This window comes from Mobula hypostoma, chromosome 1, assembly GCF_963921235.1.
Source record: "Mobula hypostoma chromosome 1, sMobHyp1.1, whole genome shotgun sequence".
NCBI classification, from domain to species: Eukaryota; Metazoa; Chordata; class Chondrichthyes; order Myliobatiformes; family Myliobatidae; genus Mobula; species Mobula hypostoma.
Window position 1 is genome coordinate 43,182,191 of NC_086097.1, and position 14,362 is coordinate 43,196,552.

The 14,362-nt window shown below is 41.9% G+C and overlaps 1 protein-coding gene across 2 annotated transcripts in view; it reads left to right on the forward strand.

The window, feature by feature from the left end:
- klhdc2 (kelch domain containing 2) overlaps positions 1 to 14,362 on the forward strand; it is a 45,982-nt gene that overhangs the window by 20,793 nt on the left and 10,827 nt on the right. For both annotated transcript variants that reach the window (XM_063047243.1, XM_063047235.1), the window contains exons 6-11: positions 2,337 to 2,418; positions 2,502 to 2,585; positions 4,002 to 4,082; positions 5,948 to 6,006; positions 8,793 to 8,905; positions 9,395 to 9,467. In XM_063047243.1, the coding sequence (XP_062903313.1) occupies positions 2,337 to 2,418; positions 2,502 to 2,585; positions 4,002 to 4,082; positions 5,948 to 6,006; positions 8,793 to 8,905; positions 9,395 to 9,467 (492 nt within the window). The remainder of the gene's footprint in view (positions 1 to 2,336; positions 2,419 to 2,501; positions 2,586 to 4,001; positions 4,083 to 5,947; positions 6,007 to 8,792; positions 8,906 to 9,394; positions 9,468 to 14,362) is intronic.

The following is a 14,362-nucleotide window of genomic DNA, read 5'->3' on the forward strand; positions in this document are numbered from 1 at the left end:
GAATCTTGAATCTTCTGCTGCTGTAGCCCACTCATTTCAAGGTTCAATGCGTTGTGCATGCAGAGATGCTCTTCTGTGCACCACTGTTGCAACACGTAGTTATTTGAGTTACTGTTGCCTTCCTGTCAGCTTGAACCAGTGACACGCTCTCATTAACAGTGTTTTCATCCACAGAACTGATACTGGATGTTTTTGTTTCTTGCTGCATTCTCTGTAAGCCCTAGAGACTGTTGTGTGTGAACATCCCAGGAGATCATTCTGGTACCAACAATAGTTCTGTGGTCAAAGTCACTTAGATCACATTTCTTCCCTGTTCAGATCAACCATCTGAATAAGGGCTGAACCTATTGATATGTCTGAATGCTTTTATGCACTGAGTTGCTGCCATAATTAGCTGATTAGATATTTGTATTAATGAGCAGGTGTATAGATGTACCTAATAAAGTGGGCACCAAGTGTATGTGATGTTTTGGTTGAATGTGACTTTATTGTAATTACTACTTTGACCTTTTGAATAAATAAGTGAACATGAAGACCCCAAGATAAGTTCCAGAAAGATTCAATCTGTTTTCAGTTAATTCTTCATATTTGTTAAGCAGGATGATTTTAGTAAATGCATAAGGTAAATAACATATTAAAAATACACAATTGTCTCCAAAATGAAAGAAATCTAAAGGTATGATAAAAATTGTTGATTTAAAGATTCTTAGATTTTTTTTTTGGAAACTAAAGTCCAGTCAATTTAGGAAATTTATAGCATTAATGGTAAGACTCTTGGCAGTGTGGAGGATCAGAGGGATCTTGGGGTCCGAGTCCATAGGACACACAAAGCTGCTGCGCAGGTTGACTCTGTGGTTAAGAAAGCAGACGGTGTATTGGCCCTTATCAATCATGGGATTGAGTTTAAGAGCCGAAAGGTAATGTTGCAGCTATATAGGACCTGGTCAAACCCCACTTGGAGTACTGTGCTCAGTTTTGGTCACCTCACTACGGGAGGGATGTGGAAACTATAGAAAGGGTGCAGAGGAGATTTACAAGGATGTTGCCTGGATTGGGGAGCATGCCTTATGAGAATAGGTTGAGTGAACTCGGCCTTTTCTCCTTGGAGCGATGGAGGATGAGAGGTGACTTGATAGGGGTGTACAAGATAATGAGAGGCATTGATCGTGTGGGTAGTCAGAGGCTTTTCCCCAGGGCTGAAATGGTTAGCACGAGAGGGCATAATTTTAAGGTGCTTGGAAGTAGGTACAGAGGAGATGTCAGGGGTAAGATTTTTTACGCAAAGAGTGGTGAGTGTGTGGAATGGGCTGCCGGCGGCGGTGGTGGAGGTGGAAATGATAGGGTCTTTTAAGAGACTCCTGTATGGGTACATGGAGCTTAGAGGGCTGCGGGTAAAGCCTAGGTAGTTCTAAGGTAGGGACATGTTCGGCACAGCTTTGTGGGCCGAAGGGCCTGTATTGTGCTGTAGGTTTTCTATGTTTCTATGAAAATTTCATGTAATAGCAAAGGTGAGAGCAAAGGATACTCACTGAAGATTGACAACACGGCGACATGGTAACAAAATTTTGAAAATCTTAAAAACAAAATCCTATTTATTCATTTATTGCATTGGTATAAAACTGCATCTTTGACTGTCCCAAGCCCAGCTGTGAAAGCAGGAGGACTGGGCATGGGGCTAGCAATCCCATCCCATAAAATCGCAGTGATACAGAAACGCAACAAAACTCCAAACACCTCATCCCTAGGGAAGGAAGGTTACACCAAAAAGATGAGCTACACATGGGCAATCTTGAAAGACTGGCCCAGGACAGAAGATTCTGGCAAGCTGCTACTGATGGCCGATAGCCCAGTAGGGTTATATTTGATGGGTTTAAGACGATGACGGCATTGGTATAACATTTGTCAGTATGGGGGGAAAAAAATCAATAAATTTATTGATCTTTCATGGTCATGAATAGATTAATAGAAAGGAATCAATTATCCTTTTCATGGTCATTAACAGATACAGAAACAGATACTTCGGCCCACTATGTCTGTGCCCATCAATTACCCATTTTTACCCTCATCCTCCCAGCATTCCTATCAGTTCATGCCTAGATTCTAGACATTCAGGGCAATTAACCTACAGACCTGTTAACTTATTGAACTGTAGGAGGAAGACTGTGTTGTCAAAGGGAGAACATGCAAACTTCACTTTGAGGCACCAGGAGGTCGGGATTGAACCTTGATTGTTGGAGCAATGAGACTGCTGATCGAAAAATGGTGACTTTATAAATTCTATCCTGCCTCACCTGCTTTGCCTATCTCATTGTAATTACTGCTAATTTTTCTTCCAGAGTGATTTTCTTTGGTGGCTATGGTTATCAACCTCAAGAGAAATGCCATGGATCATTTGAATTTGATGAATCATCATTTTGGGTAAATAGTTCTTTATGTTATTTTGAGAATGTCTTCCTTTGTGTCACTAAACAGTAGGTTGAAACTGTTAATGTTTGTTTCAGAATGCAAGTCATCCAAGAGGCTGGAATAATCACGTCCACATTATTGATCTTGAAACTTTTACATGGTCCCAGCCCCTTACAAAGGTATCCATTCTTTTAAAAATGCATAAAAACAGTAGCTATGGGGGGAGGGTAGGGACAGAAGATTCTGAAAATACACAGGATGGCAGACCGCATCTGTGAGGAGATAAACTGAGTTGGTGTTTCCTAGTCATCAGAACCAGGAAAAATCTAGAAAACTAACACACTGTACTTAAGGCCAGTGAGTTTGATGTTGGTGGTGGGTAAGGGGATTCTGAGAGACAATCCACCACTGTTTGGAGAGACCGGTTCTGATCCGGGACATCCCAACTTTGTGTGTGGGAAGTTATGTGTCTGCAAATCTCATATTTCTTAAAGAAGGTGACCAAGAGCATGGATTAGGGTAGGGAGTGGATGTTATCTATATGGACCTTAAAAGACCTTTGACAAGGTCCCTCATGGCAGGCTAATCTGGAAGGTTTTTTGCGAGGGAACATGGGGTGGGGTGGGGAGGTAGCGTATTGGCTTAGTGATAGGAAGCAGAGGGCGATAGTTAAGGGTTGTTCCTCAGACTGGAGACCTATGCTACTGGTGTGTAACAGGTGATGGTGGTGGGACCTTTGTAATTTATATAAATGATTTGGATGTGAATATACAAGACATGGTCACTAAGTTTGAGAATGATACTGAAACGGGTGGTGTAGATGTTAGAAAACTATGAAAAAGTAGAGGGATATTGGTCGTCTAGTTATGTGGGCTGAGAATTGCCAAGTGGCTTTCAATCTAGAGTAATGTGAGGTATTGCATTTTCGGAGATGAAGCCAGTATAGGGCTTGGTACAGTGAATTGTAGGGTCTGAGAGATTGTTATGATAGAGCGACCAAGGAGTTACAAGTGCATAGTTCATTGAAAGTGGCTTCACAGGCAGATATGCTGGTGAAGGTGATATTTAGCACACTAGACTTTGTCAGTCAGGGCACCGAGTATAGGAGCTGGGAAGTTGTCGCAGTTTTATAAGATATTGGTGAGGCTAAACTTGGTTATGTACAATTTTGGTCTCTGTTATAGGACAGAAGTTGTCAAGCTAGAATGAGTGCAGAAAAAAATTGTTGGAAGATTTAGGATGGAAGAGGTTGTGGGCCAAACACGAGTAGAATGAGACTTGCTCACTAGGCAACAAAGTTGGCATGGACCATTTAGGCGTCTTTTGACTCATTTCTGCATTCCAATGAAAGACTTGAAAACATTCACTCTATTTCTCTATCCAGAGATGCTGACTGAGCTGCATCTGCATTTCCAGCACTTTTGAGTTTTATTTCTCATCTGTTTTTCTTTGCACAATTAGTCTGTTGCAGTATTTTCTACTGTGTAACATTTATTTGGTTAGAATGATTTCACCAGCACCCAATAGCTCCCCAAAATAGCAGTACTATTCTTTCAGTGGTAGTAGGTCATAATGTGTACTATTGTATTAAATAGGGAAAGCCCCCCACACCTAGAGCAGCTCATGCTTGTGCAACAGTTGGGAACCGCGGTTACGTATTTGGAGGAAGATATCAGGTACGTTATTTGATTAACCTTCCAGCAAAATATTGAGTTGATTCTGTAATATTTATAATGAAAACATTGGAAGCATTGCACTTGGTGGAAATTTTGGGCAGATCTTCAGCTATCCGAACATTACTGGCCTGCTGCCTGCCTTTAGATGATGTTACTACTACAAACAGCAGCAGTGCAGTCTAATGTTAGTCCTGACAACCAATGAGAGCCACCCTGCACCATCCTCATCCCTGTTTCACCCACTGCTCACTCCCCACACAGTTCTTTTCATGTTCTTTAGCTAAATAAAAAATATTTTTTAAAAGATCTGTTCCTAAAAGCAAACACACTTAGAAGTATTTAATAGAGCTTAAGTTTTACAAACTAAGTCTTCCCTTGCATTTGTCCCATTCATTTAAATGGGGCTGTTGCATTTGTGCCTGCTTTGAACTGGCACAAGTTCAGCACTTCGATTTAGAAGCCTAAGGGGAGGACAGTGGAGTAAAAGATGCTGTTGATATTTTAAGCTTATTGCCAATATTCTAAACACCAGGATTTCTGCAAAATGCGTAGGTGAGTCGTGGTATAGACTCTTGACATTAGAGATTAACGTCTTTTTTAACAAGGTATTGTAACTTAAATTGATTTAAATGATCAAAAATTGACATTAAATGGAAATGAGTACATGATCCTCAAAACTACAAGCATATAGCAAATTGAATTCCAATTTAGTAAATGTGCATGGAACAGAAATATAGAATTTCAGGACAATTTTTACAGCTGAGAGGGTCTTCTGAACCCTTCTTATGACTTTTTCTTGTTGCCACTTCAAACAAATTCTGTAATTATGGGTCACTGGTTCTGCAGTCGGGTCCACCCAAGACAGGCTTTTCTTTTTAGGGGAGGCAATCTGGCACCCTTACTAGACTGTCCTACAAATGATTCCAGATCAGCAACAATGTGATTTTAATTTTTAACTCTCTTCTGAAATGATCTAGCAAGCCACTTGGTTGCATCAAATCTGCTACATTAAAACAAATTAAGAATATAACCCAAGTGGATCTCCCAACTAGAATTTGGGTATCTTAAAATGTTATTCTGTCCAGTAGTCTCCTGCGTGGCATCTAATCTAAGATTTCCAAGTCCAAATACACCACATCTACTGGTTTGCTATAGTGTCATACGACATGGGAACAGGTTGTTCAGACCACTGTTTGTATGCCAGCCGTCAGTTCTAATCCCATTTCCCAGCACGTAACCTGTAGCATTCTGCCACTCAACTGCTGTCGAAATACTTGAATATTGTCACTGTACCTGCCTCTGACCAGCATTATATATGCTACACCAGTGCTCAGTACAGAGGGAGTCCAACTATCTATCTTCAACATTCAATAGTGTCATATTGTTGAATACTCCATCTTTAACATCCAGGGAAGTCAATACTAAAAACCTGAAAGTGACTACCTAAGTCAAAAAAATTAGTTATTCTACTGCAAGTGAATGTGCCTTTTCATAACCCAAAGCATTACCCCTTTCTACAGATCACAAGTTAGGAGAGTGATTGAACACTTTCATTAAGTATTCTTTCCCGCACTATTAGTGCAGCTTGGCTGCCAATGTATAGCATTGATAGCATATAAATGTGTTTCTTTCCACTGTGGATAATCCTTACTTTCTTCTCTGCACTCATTGTATATCTGTACAATGAAAGAAACTATGAAGTAGTAAAGTTAACTTTGCATTGAAGTAACAGACAATTTAAATCAAAATTTTCCATTGCAAGTTTTTCTCAAGGGATACGTCTATTCCAGTAACAAAACATTGCATTGTGTCATTTATAAATCAACATTCACTCATGTACTTCTTTCCCACCATTTCTATTTAAGGATGTCAGGACCAATGATCTCTATTACCTTGACTTGGACAGATGGGAATGGAATGAAGTGTATGTAATTTATTTTGTATTTTACAAGTGATTTCCAACCCTTACTAAACTCTACACTCTCACAGTCAAGAATACTGATCAACTAACACTCCCACGCCGCCCTCAACCCCCACCCCAAAAAAAGCTGCTGTTGATGTTACAAAGCACTCCTCCTGAGGATTTGGGGGTGTTTTGGGCACTCTCAATAACTGCTTTGTCTGGGGCAGCTAGGGCATTAAGTAAATGTTTATGTATTTTTGCTACTAATGAAATTGTTCAATATTATGAAAATCTTGCCACCATCTGTAAACTATCCCTTTTCCTCCTCCCATGAGGAAATTGGTGTACTCGGAACTGGGAACTGCTATTTTACATGATAGTTAATTGCTGAATTAGTTACCACCACGTTTCCCCAGCTTCCTCAACCTCAATATACACTCAGTGGCCACTTTATTATGTACTTCCTGTGCCTAATGGCCACTGAATGTATGTTCATAGTCTTCTGTAGCCCTTACTTTTCAAGCTTCGAGCTGTGCATTCAGAGATGCTCTTCTGCACACCACTGTTGTAACACATGGTTACTTAAGTTACTAGTGTCTTCCTGTCAGCTTGAACCAGTCTGACCATTCTCCTCTGATCTCTCTCAATAACAAGGTGCTTTTGCCCACAGAACTGCCACTCACTGGATGTTTTTGCTTTTCGCACCATTCTCTCTAAACTCTAGAGACTATGTGTGAAAATCCCAGGAGATCAGTAGTCTGGCACTAACAATCATTCTATGGTCAAAACCTTGTTATTTTTTTTTGGGTTTGAACGAAAATTAAACCTCTTGACTTAACTTTTATGCTTTGAATTGCTGCCAGGATTGGCTGGTTAGATATCTGTATTAATGAGCATGTGTAACTAATAAAGTGGCCACAGAATGATGTGCCTGAGATTTTCTTTCAGCCTTAAGTTGCTTATAGGAGCACCTCTGTGGATGAAAATGCCAACAGTTTCTTTGTGTGATAGTCTCAGCCATTGAGTGCCTCATGGAACTTATTAAAGTGAACTCTTTGTGAGCCTTTTACTCTATAGGCTATTGAGACCTCCAGAGCGTCCCACCCAAGTTTGTTTAATCTCCACCTGACATCTACATGTGACCAATCGTTTGAATGCAGGAAACCAAGTTGTGTTTTCACTCTAGAGTGGTGTGGCCATTTATAAAGCTGCCATCATCACAGTGGCTGAAAACTACCGACTGACCATTACGTTTAGAACTTCCTGAAGTTTCTCGTTCATAAACCTAATAATTTTGCTGAAAACAGATTATTATCTGAATGGTGGCCGATTAGGAAAAGGGGAGGTGCAACGAGACCTGGGTGTCATTATACACCAGTCATTGAAAGTGGGCATGCAGGTACAGCAGGCAGTGAAAAAGGCGAATGGTATGCTGGCATTTATAGCGAGAGGATTCGAGTACAGGAGCAGGGAGGTACTACTGCAGTTGTACAAGGCCTTGGTAAGACCACACCTGGAGTATTGTGTGCAGTTTTGGTCCCCTAATCTGAGGAAAGACATCTTTGCCATAGAGGGAGTACAAAGAAGGTTCACCAGATTGATTCCTGGGATGGCGGGACTTTCATATGAAGAAAGACTGGATGAATTGGGCTTGTACTCGTTGGAATTTAGAAGATTGAGGGGGGATCTGATTGAAATGTATAAGATTCTAAAGGGATTGGACAGGCTAGATGCAGGAAGATTGTTCCCGATGTTGGGGAAGTCCAGAACGAGGGGTCACAGTTTGAGGATAGAGGGGAAGCCTTTTAGGACCGAGATTAGGAAAAACTTCTTCACACAGAGAGTGGTGAATCTGTGGAATTCTCTGCCACAGGAAACTGTTGAGGCCAGTTCATTGGCTATATTTAAGAGGGAGTTAGATATGGCCCTTGTGGCTACGGGGGTCAGGGGGTATGGAGGGAAGGCTGGGGCGGGGTTCTGAGTTGGATGATCAGCCATGATCATAATAAATGGCGGTGCAGGCTCGAAGGGCCGAATGGCCTACTCCTGCACCTATTTTCTATGTTTCTATATTTCTATGTTTCTATTCAGAGAACCATGTTATTTTTTCAATTATTAAATTATATTATTCTTAAAAGATAACTTATCCAACTGTTTCCATTAGCATTCAAAGATGCATAAGAATGCCTTAAAATTAGTAACTCAGATGTTTATAAAATAATTTGTGCAGTATTGTAGAACACGGAACATCACAGCAACAGGTCCTTCAGCCCAGCTCGTCTGTGCTGAATATGATACCAAATTAAACTTTTTTTTTACCTGTGCAGGATCTATTCCCTGCATATTCATGTGCCTAACTGAAAGTCTCAAACGCCACTATCAAATCTGCTTCTTCACAGTGATACTTAAGGCTCAGTGATTTCTAAAAATGAGTTACCCACACTTGTCCTTTAAACCTGATACCCTCCCCCCTCACTGTAAATGCATGTCGTCTAGTATATGAATTTTAAGTATTTAGTGATTTAGTATCACTTTTAAGAGCTTACTATTTTCCATATCTAATTCTGCTGTGTTAATATTTATAAAATATTATAACATTAATTTTGGCATTGCTGAGTATAAATTAAGAACAATCTGCTACATGAACAAATAAAACCGCTCACTCAATTATTCTTAAAGCTAACAACTTTCTGTAGTTACGGGCTTTGGCAAATATAGTTTTGGATTACAAGAGTGTACAGGTTTTCAGTGAATCACTGCAGATCCTTTGAGAATATCGTCTATCATTTCAAATTTTTATTTGCTAGGGTACAGTCACTCGATCAAATCCCTGTTGGCCGCTCTTGGCATTCACTCACTACTATCTCAAATGATCATCTCTTCCTGTTTGGAGGTTTCACAACTGACAAACAACCGTTAAGTATGTTTCACTCTTATTTTGCTGCATTAATCATTTGCTAGCAGAGAACTTTTAGAGATTTGTTAGAGATGTGCTGTTCATTTAAATTGTAATATGGTCCAAGTGGTCTTTTCCCCTCGAGATAGTCATATTTATGTTTCTGTTGTTATTAATTAAATGGATGCAGTTATTTTTATGAAAATTGCATAGATCCAAGCTCTTCAATAAATAAACTGTTAACACTTCGTGATAGAAACTTGTGTGGAAACATTTTTAAAGATGTAGAGTGCAGTGCATCTTTCTGGGCACCCAACTCAATTTTTTGTAAATATTTGTATTCAGGTTCTGGATAAAATTACCATGACTGTGACAAGAAGATTGTGGAAACCATATGTTAGTAAAATTCAATCTGTGTGAATTGGTGAAGGGAAATTGTAAATCAGCATACTTGTGGTTAATGTAAAAGTGTGCTTCAAGATTTCACTAATTGCACAAGTTGTTTGTTTTTAGGTGATGCCTGGATATACAGTCTGAGCAAGAATGAATGGTTAAAGGTAGAACACAATTATTCTGACAAACCAAGGTAAAAGCATGAATTGAAGACCATCTATAAAAAATTGCTTTAATCCTCTCTTTTTTTCCCATGGGTTCATCTTGTGTATCTTTTAATTTTTGTATCAGGTTTTAAACATGCCAGGTTCAACAGTACAATGCATCCCTTCAGCCTTGAGTAATGTTGTTTGTTTGATTCACTTGAAGCTAATAATGTTGATCTTATCCAAGTGGTTGCTCTGACAGCAATGGCAAAAGAAAACCTGATTTTGCAGCTTTCCTTTACTCAGGAGTCTGGCAATATCATCTTCCAATGAAGTCATGTGGCCATCTCTAGATAGAATTTATGCAGAATTCTCATTGACAGTAGAGAGGGTGGTTTCATTTACTCTGTTAAGTAAGACTGTGGTGCTTGTCAAAGTACACTTTTTAAAAAAATACCCTTAATTTAATGCATTTCTCCAACAATAAGTACTCCTGTTTGAGTACTGTTGGGGGAGACAGCCTATGTGGAGGAAGCAACAGTGCCCGTGCCTCTGGTATAGAAGCCCTGTGGCTCAGAAGGGTAGGGAAAGGAAGAGGATGGCAGCAGTGATGGGGGACTCTATAGTTGGGGGGGGGGTAGACAGGTGATTCTGTAGACGCAGGAAAGAAACGCGGATGGTAGTTTGCCTCCCAGGTGCCAGGGTCCAGGATGTTTCTGATCGTGTCCATGATATCTTGAAGTGGGAACAAGTACAGCCAGAGGTTGTGGTACATATTGGTACCAATGACATGGGTAGGAAAGGGGGAGAGGTCCTGAAAACAGACTATAGGGAGTTAGGAAGGAGGTTGAGAGCAGGACCTCAAAGGTAGTAATCTTGGGATTACTGCCTGTGCCACGTGACAGTGAGTATAGGAATAGAATGAGGTGGAGGATAAATGTGTGGCTGAGGAATTGGAGCAGGGGGCAGGGATTCAGATTTCTGGATCATTGGGACCTCTTTTGGGGCAGGTGTGACCTGTACAAAAAGGACGGGTTGCACTTGAATCCGAGGGGGACCAATATACTGGTGGGGAGGTTTGCTAAGGGCATTGGGGAGAGTTTAAACGAGAATTGCTGGGGGGTGAGAGCCGAACTGAAGAGATGGAGGAAGGAGCGGTTGGCTCACAAATAGAGAAAGCTTGGAGACAGTGCGAGAGGGAGGATAGGCAGGTGATAGAGAAGGTACGTCCTCAGACTGAAGGTTTGAGAGGTGTCTATTTTAATGCAAGGAGTATTATGAACAAAGCAGATGAACTTAGAGCGTGGATCAGCACTTAGAGCTATGATGTTTTGGCCATTACAGAGATCTGGATGGTGCAGGGGCAGGAATGGCTACTTCAGGTGCCAGGCTTTAGATGTTTCAGAAAGGACAAGCAGGGAGGCAAGAGGTGGGGGTGTGGCCCTGCTGATCAGAGATGGTGTCACGGCTGCAGAAAAGGAGGAAGTCATGGAGGGGTTGTCTACGGAATCTCTGTGGGTGGAAGTTAGGAATAGGAAGGGGTCAATAACTCTACTGGGTGTTTTTTTTATATAGACCACCCAATAGTAACAGGGATATCGAGGAGCAGATAAAGAGACAGATTGTAATAATAAGAGTTGTTGTGGTGGGAGATTTTAATTTCCCAAATATTGATTGGCATCTCCCTAGAGTGAGGGGTTTAGATGGGGTGGAGTTTGTTAGATGTGTTCAGGAAGGTTTCTTGACACAATATGTAGATAAGCCTACAAGAGGAGAGGCTGTACTTGATGTGGTTTTGGGGAATGAACCTGGTCAGGTGTCAGATTTCTCAGTGGGAGAGCATTTTGGAGATGGTGATCACAATTCTATCTCCTTTACTATAACATTGGAGAAGGATAGGAACAGACAAGTTAGGGAAACGTTTAATTGGAGTAAGGGGAAATATGAGGCTATCAGGCAGAAACTTGGAAGCTTAGAAACATGGAATTATGATGTAGTGGCCATTACAGAGACTTGGCTGGCACCAGGGCAGGAATGAATTCTCAATATTCCTGGATTTCAGTGCTTTAAAAGGGATAGAGAAGGGGGGAAAGGGGAGGAGGGGTGGCATTACTGGTCAGGGATACTATTACAGCTACAGAAAGGGTGGGTAATGTAGCAGGATCCTCTTTTGAGTCAGTATGGGTGGAAGTCAGGAACAGGAAGGGAGCAGTTACTCCATTGGGAGTATTCTATAGGCCCCCTGGTAGCAGCAGCAGATACCGAGGAGCAGATTGGGAGGCAGATTTTTGAAAGGTGCAAAAATAACAGGGTTGTTACCATGGGTGACTTTAACTTCCCTGATATTGATTGGCACCTGATGAGTTCCAAGGGTTTAGATGCGGCAGAGTTTAAGTGTATCCAGGACAGATTCCTGTCATAGTACATTGACAGGCCGACTAGGGGGAATGCCATACTGGATCTAGTATTAGGTAACGAACCGGGTCAGGTCACAGATCTCTCAGTGGGTGAGCATCTGGGGGACAGTGACCACTGCTCCCTGGCCTTCAGCATTATCATGCAAAAGGATAGAATCAGAGAGGACAGGAAAATTTTTAATTGGGGAAGGGCAAATTATGAGGCTATAAGGCTAGAACTTACGGGTGTGAATTGGGATGATGTTTTTGCAGGGAAATGTATTATGGACATGTGGTCAATGTTTACAGATCTCCTGCAGGATGTTAGGGATAAATTTGTCCCGGTGAGGAAGATAAAGAATGGTAGGGTGAAGGAACCATGGGTGACAAGTGAGGTGGAAAATCTAGTCAGGTGGAAGAAGGCAGCATACATGAGGTTTAGGAAGCAAGGATCAGATGGGTCTATTGAGGAATATAGAGTAGCAAGAAAGGAGCTTAAGAAGGGGCTGAGAAGAGCAAGAAGGGGGCATGAGAAGGCCTTGGCAAGTAGGGTAAAGGAAAACCCCAAGCATTCTTCAATTGTGAAGAACAAAAGGATGACAGGAGTGAAGGTAGGACCGACTAGAGATAAAGGTGGGAAGATGTGCCTGGAGGCTATGGAAGTGAGCGAGGTCCTCATTGAATACTTCTCTTCGGTATTCACCAATGAGAGGGAACTTGATGGTGAGGACAATATTAGTGAGGTTGATGTTCTGGAGCATGCTGATATTAAGGGAGAGGAGGTGTTGGAGTTGTTAAAATACATTAGGACGGATAAGTCCCCGGGGCCTGATGGAATATTCCCCAGGCTGCTCCACGAGGCGAGGGAAGAGATTGCTGAGCCTCTGGCTAGGATCTTTATGTCCTCATTGTCCATGGAAATGGTACCGGAGGATTGGAGGGAGGCGAATGTTGTCCCTTTGTTCAAAAAAGGTAGTAGGGATAGTCTGGGTAATTATAGATCAGTGAGCCTTGCGTCTGTGGTGGGAAAGCTGTTGGAAAAGATTCTTAGAGATAGGATCTCTGGGCATTTAGAGAATCATGGTCTGATCAGGGACAGTCAGCATGGCTTTGTGAAGGGCAGATCGTGTCTAACAAGCCTAATAGTGTTCTTTGATGAGGTGACCAGGCATATAGATGAGGGTAGTGTGATGAATGTGATCTACATGGATTTTAGTAAGGCATTTGACAAGGTTCCACATAGTAGGCTTATTCAGAAAGTCAGAAGGCATGGGATCCAGGGAAGTTTGGCCAGGTGGATTCAGAATTGGCTTGCCTGCAGAAGGCAGAGGGTCGTGGTGGAGGGAGTACATTCGGATTGGAGCGTTGTGACTAGTGGCGTCCCACAAGGATCGGTTCTGGGACCTCCACTTTTCGTGATTTTTATTAATGACCTGGATGTGGGGGTAAAAGGGTGGGTTGGCAAATTTGCAGACGACACAAAGGTTGGTGGTGGTGTGGATAGTGTAGAGGATTGTCAAAGATTGCAGAGAGACATTGATAGGATGCAGAAGTGGGCTGAGAAGTGGCAGATGGAGTTCAACCCGGAGAAGTGTGAGGTGGTACACTTTGGAAGGACAAACTCCAAGGCAGAGTACAAAGTAAATGGCAGGATACTTGGTAGTGTGGAGGAGCAGAGGGATCTGTGGGTACATGTCCACAGATCCCTGAAAGTTGCCTCACAGGTAGATAGGGTAGTTAAGAAAGCTTATGGGGTGTTAGCTTTCATAAGTCGAGGGATAGAGTTTAAGAGTCGCGAGGTAATGATGCAGCTCTATAAAACTCTGGTTAGGCCACACTTGGAGAACTGTGTCCAGTTTTAGTCGCCTCGCTATAGGAAGGATGTGGAAGCATTGGAAAGGGTACAGAGGAGATTTACCAGGATGCTGCCTGGTTTAGAGAGTATGGATTATGATCAGAGATTAAGGGAGCTAGGGCTTTACTCTTTGGAGAGAAGGAGGATGAGAGGAGACATGATAGAGGTGTACAAGATATTAAGAGGAATAGATGGAGTGGATAGCCAGTGCCTCTTCCCCAGAGCACCACTGCTCAATACAAGAGGACATGGCTTTAAGGTAAGGGGTGAGAAGTTCAAAGGGGATATTAGAGGAAGGTTTTTTACTCAGAGAGTGGTTGGTGCGTGGAATGCACTGCCTGAGTCAGTGGTGGAGGCAGATACACTAGTGAAATTTAAGAGACTACTAGACAGGTATATGGAGGAATTTAAGGTAGAGTGTTATATGGGAGGCAGGGTTTGAGGGTCGGCACATTGTGGGCTGAAGGGCGTGTACTGTGCTGTACTATTCTGTGTTCTTTAAATTGGAAACAGATGTTCTCAGGGAAACGTACAGAAAAAATGTGGCAAATGTTCAGGGGATATTTGCGTGGGGTTCTGCATAGGTACTTTCCAATGAGATAGGGAAAGGATGGTAGGGTACAGTAACCGTGCTGTACAAAGGCTGTGGTAAATCTTGTCAAGAAGGAAAGAAGAGCTTATGAAAGGTTCA